This window comes from Lynx canadensis, chromosome F2 (assembly GCF_007474595.2).
Source record: "Lynx canadensis isolate LIC74 chromosome F2, mLynCan4.pri.v2, whole genome shotgun sequence".
Classification (NCBI taxonomy): Eukaryota; Metazoa; Chordata; class Mammalia; order Carnivora; family Felidae; genus Lynx; species Lynx canadensis.
In genome coordinates, this window is record NC_044320.2 from 3,124,603 (window position 1) to 3,134,864 (window position 10,262).

Below are 10,262 nucleotides of genomic sequence, written 5' to 3' on the forward strand. Positions count from 1 at the left end.
TGTCCAAACAAAGCTGTTGCTTCGGGAAGGTCACCGTGCATGGTCCCTGGAAGCGCTGAGACCGTGCTTCTGTGACCCGCCTTGGGCGAAGGGCAAGTACAGAACAGAAGCTCTGGATGGGTTAGCATAAAGCAGCCTTTGCCTCCGAGAGTCCAGAATGGTGGCGGTTCTTCCTGACGGAGCCCTGCCTGTGGCTGCTCTTCAGGAAACTGTGCCTTTATCTGGGCGTGGCCTGCGTCACAGGGCTGCACACGACTCGGCGCAGGAAGTAAGAGACGAGATGTCGTCTTTGAAGTGATGCAGTTAGGAACAACCTCCCTCTTTCTCATGCAGGGGAAACACTGGAGGGTTGTACCTGGAAGTTTAAGGTTCTGCCTAACTCTTATACCACAGGGTACACTTGTTCCAGATGATTCTAAGGAAGAAGCAAGATAGCTACCTTTCCCCAGTTACCTTGATCTTTTAAGTTACAATAGGATAGCCTTGGTGTAAGCTGTAGAAGAAAAAGCATTAAATAAAAGCTGTGACTTTCAAATAAGGGAGCCTTAAACCATAAGATTTGGCTCAAAAGAAGAGTTTGTTTCGTTTTCTTTAAAATTTTTTTTTTATTTATTTTTAATCTTTTTTTTTTTTTTTTTTTTTTTTTGAGAGAGAGAGAGAGAGAGAGAGAGACAGAGGGCAAGCAGGGTGGAGGGGGCAGTGGGCAGAGAGAGGAGACACAGAATCCGAAGCCACCTCCAGGCTCTGAGCTGTCAGCACAGAGCCCAGTGCAGGGCTCGAACTCACAAACTGTGATATCATGACCTGAACTGAAGTCGGACACTTAACAAACTGAGCCACCCAGGCACCCGTTTTTGTTTTTAAAATAAGCTTCTGACGTCTCTAAACGCAGCCCCAAGCCAGGGGTCTTTATTCTGGTGCTATGGCTAACGACAAAGCCCGTTTTCGAGGGCGCCGGGGGCCGGACTTGGGGAGCGAGGTTGACAGCCTCTCCCGATGGCCCAGAAGCCTGGCGGGCGGTTCTCGGTGACAGCGAGCATATCCCGGTGCCTTTCTCTCTGAAGTCCCTAGTGCTTTGCTTCTCGCACGGCTACCAGATTGGCCCTCTCAGGCTTTGCGTGTTTTTCTCACTCACTCCGTGCAGACCAGCCTGGTGTGTGGCGGGCCTCGTGACTGAGTGTGCGGGCACCTGGGCGGCCCGCTGCTGTGCTTAGACAACGGGCAGCAAGGGCCGCGGGCAGGCTGCAGACTCGCTCCTTCCGGTTCTGCTCGTGTGTTTTTGTGGGGGTTTTGTCTGCTGCCTTTATTAATACTGTTTTTCTTTTTTCCCTTTCTCTGATAAATTTCTCTAACTTTTCCTCATCTCCCGTTCAACAATAGCCATGGAGGGTAAGCACATCGTGTCTGTGTGTCTGTCCCACTCCTTCACACCTAGCGCTCTGCATGTGACTCTAGCAGAGATCAGGAAGCCTGGGGGGCGGGGGGCGCACTTTTGCCGGGCTCCTCACCAAAAACAGCCTTTTACCTGCCAGAGACTGGGGCATGAGCATCTTTGCAGTGACTGACCATTCCTGTCCACATCTGTCCCATGTCCCAAAACTTATTTATTTTTTGAGAGAGAGAGAGAGCCCAAGGCAGGGAGGGGCAGAGAGAGAGAATCCCAAACTCGGAACAGCCAGGTCCCAGGCTCCTCGGACAGAGTCAGCCCGAGGGTGCAGAGTGGCCCCTAGAGGTGTGGACCGAGCGCTGGCCGCAGACCCAGCGGCAAACGGCTGCTGTCACCTGCTGTGGTTGAGTCTTCTTAAACACACAGGCTGCCGTTCTGTGCCTGCTCTTGCCAACTTGGGCCATTAAATGCCGCTGGGGACTTTCCGCAGACCCTGCGCTCGCCCGCCTTTGGTCGGAGTCCGGCTTATCCTGGGTCCCATTCGTGGTGTCTCTGTGCCCGGGCCCTGGGGTGGGCGCCTGCACATGAGCCCCTTTATGTCACCGTCACCACGCGGCCAGGTGAGGAGCTGAGGCCCCGCCACCCTCGAGGGCAGCGCTGGGCTCCCGGCGGCAACACCTGCCAGCATGTGGTGTCGCTTCACAGACTTGCACCTGCCGTCTCCTAACAGTCGTGCAGGGAACACGCACGTTTCCGAAGTTCGGTGGTGTGGAGACAGCCACGCTGAGCCCTAGCTCTTACTTCCTGCAGGAGTCTCCCTGACGCAGAACGCTCGATCAGCTTCCTCTGAAATCCTCAGAGAGATGCCAAATGTGTGCATTCTTTCTTGGCGAATGATTGTGGGGGGGCCTTGAATCACTTCTCTGGAAGAATCTGGGGCTTTTAGTATAACGTGTGTGATGCCATCTCCTTCCCTTGAACTGAGCTCAAAGTTATAAAAAAATTATTGCCTCGGACCCTTGTCACGTGGATGGGTTACTTTCCTGTCATCCTCCAAGTGAGCCGTAGCCCGGTCAGACCAAAAAACTCGGTGTGATCTGCTTTGATCTCTTTTAAAGACCACCCCCCACCCCCCACCCCCCACCCCGCCCCCGCCCCCGCCCAGCTGCAGGGATGTGCTGCCACCTAGTGGGGGCTGGCGAGGTGACGGCAGCTTCTGTGTTGCAGCTTCAGCCCCAGGAAATCAGCCCCCCGCCCACTGCCAACCTGGACCGGTCCAACGACAGGGTGTACGAGAATGTGACGGGCCTGGTGAAGGCTGTCATCGAAATGTCCAGCAAGATCCAGCCAGCCCCCCCGGAGGAGTACGTTCCCATGGTGAAGGTAAACCACAGTTGCGTGCCCACTCCCGCGGAAGGCGCGGGGACCCTCGGAGTCAGACCTGGCGCTTCAGGAGCCGTGTGTGAGGGTCCCGCACAGTGACCGTGCCGAGTCAGGACGAACTGTCGGTCCTGTGGTAGTTGCTGCTCACACATACGGACCAGCCTGTAGCGTGAAGCGTGAAAGCAGGCGGGCCAGCGCTGTGCGCGCCTTCGGGACACGCGGCTCTGCCGTGGGAGCACCAGCTCGCGCACGCGGGAGACCGGTTGTCCTTCAGACGCTGTCCGGGGAAGGGGCCGTCCTGGACAGGGACGTCGGGGGCTTTGGCTGTGCTGTTTCCTTCAGCTCTCTGAAGTGTGGGTGCTCTCTGAGCCGTTTCTAACGAGGGTCAGACAGAAATGAAAACGTCCTGCCGCGAGCCTAGCCTCGCCTTTCCAAGCTGTGTTCAGGGGCGTGGTGTCCTGGAAGAGAGTGCCAGAGGCTCTGAAAAGCGATGCCAGGCCCCCACGGGGCAGGGCACTGGGCAGGCTCAGGGGTGTCCGCAGCGCAAGGAGCGCCGTAAAGCTTGGCTCTAAGCCTGGATTTCCAAAACGTGCGCTTGAAGACGCTTCTTTTAAAATTGTGGTACAAAGTCTGCCTTCCTAGCCACCGCGAGGTCTACGCTGGTGTTAAGTTCGTTCACACCGTTAGACAGCTGGCCTCCCAGACTCTCCTCACCTTGCAAAACTGGCGGCGTCCCCAGGGGCCTGGTGCCCCATCTCCCCTTTCGGGGCGGGCTTATGCCGCTGAGCACCGTGCTGTACAGGCTCGCCCACGCCTTGGCGGGCGTCAGGATGTCTTCCTCTTCGAGGCCGGCTGATCGTCCCGCCAGGGACCACATCCTGAGCGTTCAGAGATCTGAGTGTTAGAAATTCCTGTAAGTTCGGATCGGGCTCAGTACTGAGGAAAAGAAATACGGAAATGTCCATGCAGTGTCAGAAAGGAAACAAGGCCTGTCACCGAGGGGAGGGGCGCTGCTGGCGTGAGAGTCCTTGCGTGTGCTCTGACACGGGTGTGGTCTTGTCTGCTAGGAAGTCGGCCTGGCCCTGCGGACATTACTGGCCACCGTGGACGAGACCCTTCCTGTCCTGCCAGCCAGCACTCACCGAGAGGTAGGACGCAGCGAGGCCCGTGGGCCGTGGCTTGCCTGCCAGGACGTGGCCGTTCACCGTGGAGGCAGCGTGGGCCGGCACCCACTGGGCTCGGTCAGATCCCGCTCCACTGCCGCTCCACAGCCGCTGAGGCGGGGCCCAAAAGACAGGCGGCTCGTAGGGGACGGTGGGGAGCACGGGTGCAGGGCTGGGTGAGGGCCACATCCTCCAGCGCCAGCTCGGGGAGAGGCCAGAGGACAACGGAAATGAGCCGGGAGAGGCAGCCCACCCTCCTCCCTTGAATTCTCCTGAAAAAATTAGAGTTTGCACACGGTGCCGGTTTTCCATGTAGAGTAGTGATACCGAAAAGTGCCTTTTGAGTGAAAACATGTGTTTTAAAATTTTTTTAAGGAATCACAATTCACCTAAAACCCGGTCTCTCAGCAGTAATCCTCATTTTTGCCATTTTTGGCCATTGTGCATCATGTGTTGACTAACAGCTGAGCAGACACAGCTGCATCGTTTTCATAAAGCACCCAGCTGTGCCGGCCTCCAGGGTGTGCTCTGTCCTCCAGAGGGGCCCCCGGTCTCCTCCAGAGGTGGATGCCGCCCCGGACCACACGCACATGTGGCTCTGTCCCCCAGAGTCTGAGGCTGCCCCAGCCTTGCTCCCCCTTCTTACTCTATCCCCACGCCTCCCAGCTCCTGCACCTACCTTCCCACCGTCCCTAGCCCTGCAGCCCAGCAGGCTCTGTTCTCATTTGTTTTCTTAGTTTCTATTTGAAATGATGTCAAACTTAAAAGTGGTAGGAATAGTGCAGAGAATTCCCGAACGTTCTCCACCCAGTCTCGCTGCCTTTTAACATTGTCTCACATCTGTGTCCTCGGTCTCTGGTTATCACCACACGGTCTCCTTCCTGTGAACCGTTTGACCCTCAGTGTTTCCATCTGTATCTCCAGTCGGGAGGCGGTTCTCACACGCTGTAGGGTTCCAGCAGCCTGGGCCGCCAGCGCCCCGCATTGTCCCCGTGCGTGGTCACACCCGGGAGCCTCACCGTCTAGTCCACAGCCAGCAGAGCTCTGACGTGACGCCCCGCGACAGTCTGTCAGCCCCCTTCCGCCTGGAGTAGGTCCTCAGACTCCGTCTTTCTGCCATCAGCGTCTTGGAAGGCTGTAGGCCAGTTACCTTGGAGAGTATTTATTCCCAGAGAGGAGTTGAGGGGTTTTGTGCGAAGACTGACGTTCCCTCCTGATGAGATCGAGGTCGAGTTCTTCTCGGGACATTGTGTCCGAGGCTCCTGGTGTCCAGGTGACGCCCGTCTTGAACTGGCACAGCCCGTATCCATGCTTCCCTTGCAAAGGGCCTCTGGTCGCCTGAGCGGAGTACCTGTGTATGCCTAGCCGGTTGGACGCTAGCTGGCTCGTCTGCCTCGTTGGGACTTTAATTGGTCGCTTCCACAACGACCGAGAGTTTTGCCAAAAGGGGGAAAGTTCCAGTGCCAGAGGCCAGAAAGTGGTATCCTGACATAAGTGTTTTGCCAGAGCCATTTCTAACTTCTGACTTCGGCCGATAAAGCCTGAAACTGCCTCTCCGTCTGCCCTGAGGCTTCTGTGCCACTTGCTCTCGCATACACATTTTCTGTTGATTATTGCTTTTTAAAAGAAGGAGGGAAGCTTTATTTGATCTTGCTTCCGCCTTCCTCGGTCCCTCTGTCCCCTCGTGCTTCCTGAGAGAGCGGCCTCCTGGTCCTCCTGGGCCAGACGGTCCCCATTCCTTCCCTGCGGCTGCCTGGGGCCACCGGCGACCGTGCCCCCCGAGCCCCCATCCTGGCTCGTCTGCGAGGCCCCCGCGGGCTTCAGAGCCACCCTCCCTCACGTGTCTCGGGCCCACATCCCGCTCTGGTTCCTCTTCTTGGCTGCCCCGAGCGTGGCCGTCCCCAAAGGTGCCGCACACCCTTGTCTTACAGAACGCTTTTTCTCCTTGGTGGCTCTCCACCCCTTACGTGGATGCAAATATCTGATGCCTCCGGTGGGACCTCTGCCTGAGCTGTTGGATGTCTGCCTTCAGCAGGACATTCTGCTCCTGGTTTTGCTCCCAGTTGCTGGGGCCACCACGCCCTTGCCACCCCTGCCTCCGGGAACCCCCTTCTCCCCCCCCCCCCCCCCCCCCCCACACACACACACAAGCAGCCGCTCACCTGTCGGCATCACGCCACAGGCTGGGCCTCTCCGTCCTCCCTTCCGCCGCCCCCCCTCCCCTCAGTTCCCACAACAGCCTCTGAGCTGCCTCCTCTGTCCGTGGCTCTCCCGCCCCTCCCTCCCACTCCCACACGGCCACCAGGGCCCTGTTGCCCGAATTCCTCTCCGGACGATGGCATTCCCCTCGCTAAAAATCTCCTGGGCCTCCCATTGTCCCAGCGGGACGGAGGTAACTTGTCACGGCTTGTGAGGGAGCCAGCCTCCTTCTGCAGTCATTCTGTGAAGTCTCCTGACCCTCCCAGAACGAATGGATTGTGTCTTTCCATTGTGGATTCATCCCAGCGTATTGGAGGTAGTTGTGCGCAGGCTTCTCCGCACCAGACTGCGCGCACAAGTGTGTCTGTTTCCTTCCTTTTTTTTTTTTTTTTTTTTTTTTTTTCCCACGTTTATTTATTTTTGGGACAGAGAGAGACAGAGCATGAACGGGGGAGGGGCAGAGAGAGAGAGACACAGAATCTGAAACAGGCTCCAGGCTCTGAGCCATCAGCCCAGAGCCCGACGCGGGGCTCGAACTCACGGACCGTGAGATCGTGACCTGGCTGAAGTCGGACGCTTAACCGACTGCGCCACCCAGGCGCCCCTGTCTGTTTCCTTCCTTAATCGACACCACCAAGTGCCTCGTACAGGTGTGCGCAGTAATCAGTAAGGGACCGAGCAGTAAATCGTCACCGGCTGAATAAGCAGACGGGGAGGGAGAGACACCCGAGCAGAGCATCCCGGTCCCTGAGGCGGCTTCTTCCGCCACTGCTGCCCCTGCTCCAGCCTCTCATCAGTTTGGGAGGGCCGCGGTGGGACCGGGGTGTCCTTCTCGCACAGCAGAGGCGGGTCCTGAGCCATGGTTGGTCTTGTAGGAAGAGCACTAGACTGTGAGTCCACACCCAGGTTTCTGTCTGGAACCGGAAGCCAGGCAGCCGGGCAACCTCAGCGCGTCTCCTTGTGTCTCGGTCGCCCGCTCCGACGGGAGGGCGCCAGGCTGGGGGCCTCCGAGGTTCCGTCAGAACCTGTGATTCCTTTAAGAAGCCAGAGTCCTGCCAGTCACTGAGATTCGTGGTCGCTGAGGGCTTTTGTGGAAAGAGGCTGCTGGTGCACACGGCCGCGTGCACACTCTGTCGGCCGGTTTCCCAGAGGAGACGCTGATCTTACCCCGTCTGCGTCGGGCAGGTTTGTTGACGGGGAAGAGCGTTTCTTCTCCGGAGGCGCCCAAGGCAGGTGCATAAGGGTTGCCCGGGCGGAGCGCGGAACGTGCCCGTCCTGACGCCTCTCTTGTGCTTCCAGATCGAGATGGCCCAGAAGCTGTTGAACTCCGACCTGGGCGAGCTCATCAACAAGATGAAGCTGGCCCAGCGGTGCGCCATGACCAGCCTACAGCAGGACCACAAGAAGCAGATGCTGACCGCCGCCCACGCCCTGGCCGTGGACGCCAAGAACTTACTCGACGTCATCGACCAGGCCAGACTGAGGGCACTCGGACACGCGAGGCCGCGCTGAGGGGCCCCCCGGGCCTCGGGGAGGACGCGCCCCGGCGCCCCGCCAGCAGCGAGGGGCTCCCCCGCGCCCGGGGCTGTGACTGACAGCCGGTTCAGAACCTCTCTCGGACAAATTTAACCGCATTTGATTTGAGTTCGTTGTTTGGTTTTGTTTTTCTTTAATCATGGTGTTCGGAAAAGTCCAGGATCCAAAATGTGGCATTTTTCTGAGAATGAAAATCGTTCGTGAGAAGCTTTCAAGAATCACCAAGAACAGATGACCGTCCCATGAGGGCGTGTTTCCATGGAAACGGCCCAGGCGGGGCCGTGCGTGCGGGACCTGAGCCAGCTCAGCTGCGCACAGGCAGAGGAGACCGGGCGGAGAATTCCGGGAAACCCGAGGGGCTGAGAACTCTTCTGCGTGTGCAGAGTGGCCAGCCAGACCGGAGTTTCTGCTGTGAGGACGCCCTTCCGTCGCAGTACGCAAACAGCGCTCTAAGAGAACATCAGAGCTATATTTTGAAGACTTGGGTCATTTCAGAAACAAACAGAACAACAGCCACCCTTCTGTCCTTCCCGCCTTTTACTTTCCTGTTGGATATGTGAAGATTCGGTTGGAAGCTAGCTGTAGACCACACTAAAAACTTTTGTCTTTTTTCACCAGAATAATGTGCCAGTTTTTTGTAGCAATGTTATTTCTCTTGGAAGCAGAAATGCTTTGCACCAGAGCACCTCCAAACTGCATTGAGAAGAAGTTCTGGAACCATCCCTGTTTTCCATTTTTATATAATTTATAAAGAAAGACGAAAGCCATGTTGACTATCTTGCAGCCACTAGAGCTGACTAACCCTTCCTTGTGTCTGTCTTCCCAGGAGGCGAGTAAGCAAAGCAGAGAGAGTTGGTTTTCTTTTGATGTCCAGTTACACCATCCATTCTGTTCAGTAATTTTGAAGAGTATACCCTCCCTTTAGTTTGTCGGGGGATATAAATTATTCTCAGGAAGAATATAATGAACTGTACAGTTACTTTGACCTATTAAAAAGGTGTTACCAGTAAAGTTGTCGGTGTAGTAGCCTTTCTTCGGGTTCCTTCAGACCCTTTAAAAGTTTTCAGGCGACTTGTCAGATAACATACAGGAAAGCTCTCGACAATTACTGGTCCTTCTTTCCCTGTCTTCTAGAGAGGTCAAGGATTTTAGCACAGGAGGATGGCCGCACACAAATCAGGCCTTTCTTTCCATCTCTGCCTATCACATGCAAAGTCGAGAGAGGAGTGATGTCCATCTGGGAGCCGTTGCCTCTGTGGCCTTGACGTCCTCACGGGCGTCGCGGCCTCGAGGACACAGCTGTGACCGGCTCTGTCACTAGGGAAATGGTCAGCACGCGGTCCCCCAGACCCGCCCCAGTCTTGCCAGAACCTCTGAGCCGGAGCAAACAGCACTGGGCTCTGCAGACGGGGAAGAGCCAGGGGCCGAGCTCCCGAGTGGAGGGATTGAGGGGATGTTCCCAGGTACATACATATTCCCATGGCTGCAGCGGCCGCTCCTTCTCTGGGCCCAGGACACCGACTTCCTGGGAGGAAAAGGCCAGGGGGTGTTACCCTGAGTTTCCCTCACTGTCCCGCTTCCTCCTCGCTGCAGTGGTGGCCGTGAGGTCGACGCCCCCACATACATCACGGGGGGGCCTGCCGTCGGGCCAGTGTCCCCGGGGAAGGGGGCCCAGTCGCCACGAGAAGCACTGCCTCACAGCGAGAGTCGCTTGAAATCGTACCCTTTTCCTCCCGGTGTGTCTCGCCCTCTGGCGCGAACAACTGAGGTAGGTCTCGCACATCCTGTGAGGCAAAGAAAGAAACGCATTTTGGTCGGGGGAACGGGCGACCACAGGCCGGACGGCGTGGTGTCCGCACGGGAGCTGGCCTGTGGTGTGCTGGCGCAGGGGACCGAGGGACTGTCACAGGGACCGCTTGGGGACTCAGCTGTGTTACCCTGCGGGGGACCCCGACCTGACGTGAAAGGCGGTCCGCGTCGGGCAGGAGGAGCACGACAGACGGTGAATGTCCTCCGCTCACAACCTCACATCTCGGTTCCTCCAGCTGTTTTGTACTTAACAGGAGCTTAGTTAGGGAGTACTTCACATAGAGAGAGGGCACACACACGGTGCTCGCTGAACTTGTCACGAAGCAACACAGTCTTGTAACTGACGCCCGATTCAGACACAGCGTAGCGCTTACGGCACCCCGGTCCCCACTTCACAGGAAGGTGGCAGCTGGCCGATTGTCCTCTGTCCGTCCAGACGGCAGGAACCTGTGCGGGAGACCGTTGGGGGGCCTTCTTCTCCGGGCCTGCACAGAGTAGGGGACACGCTGCCATCCCTCGGGAGGCCCCCTCTCCACTTGGCCGCCAGTCCCCATCCTGCCCCGGGCGGTGGCCCCACCTCCAGCACTAACCCTCTACCCGCTTCTAGGAAGGCGCCATCTGCACTCTGGCTCCTCACTCGGTGACATCTCGGACTGCCCGTGCTGCGTGCGCATCCCATGCGGCCCGTGGCCCGGCCGCCGCAGCCCGTTCACCTGTGCACCTGCTGCATCGTTACCGACACTGCCGCGGGCGTGTACGTGCACGTAACACATTCCCGTTTCTCG

At 57.5% G+C, this 10,262-nt stretch overlaps 1 protein-coding gene across 1 annotated transcript in view; it reads left to right on the top strand.

Moving 5' to 3' along the window:
• Positions 1-8,679, top strand: part of PTK2 (protein tyrosine kinase 2) — a 241,902-nt gene extending 233,223 nt beyond the window's left edge. The window contains 4 exon segments of the mRNA XM_030304586.1: positions 1,381-1,389; positions 2,615-2,770; positions 3,838-3,918; positions 7,432-8,679. Coding sequence (XP_030160446.1) covers positions 1,381-1,389; positions 2,615-2,770; positions 3,838-3,918; positions 7,432-7,644 — 459 coding nt within the window. The 3' untranslated portion in view covers positions 7,645-8,679.
• The last annotated feature ends 1,583 nt before the right edge of the window (positions 8,680-10,262 follow it).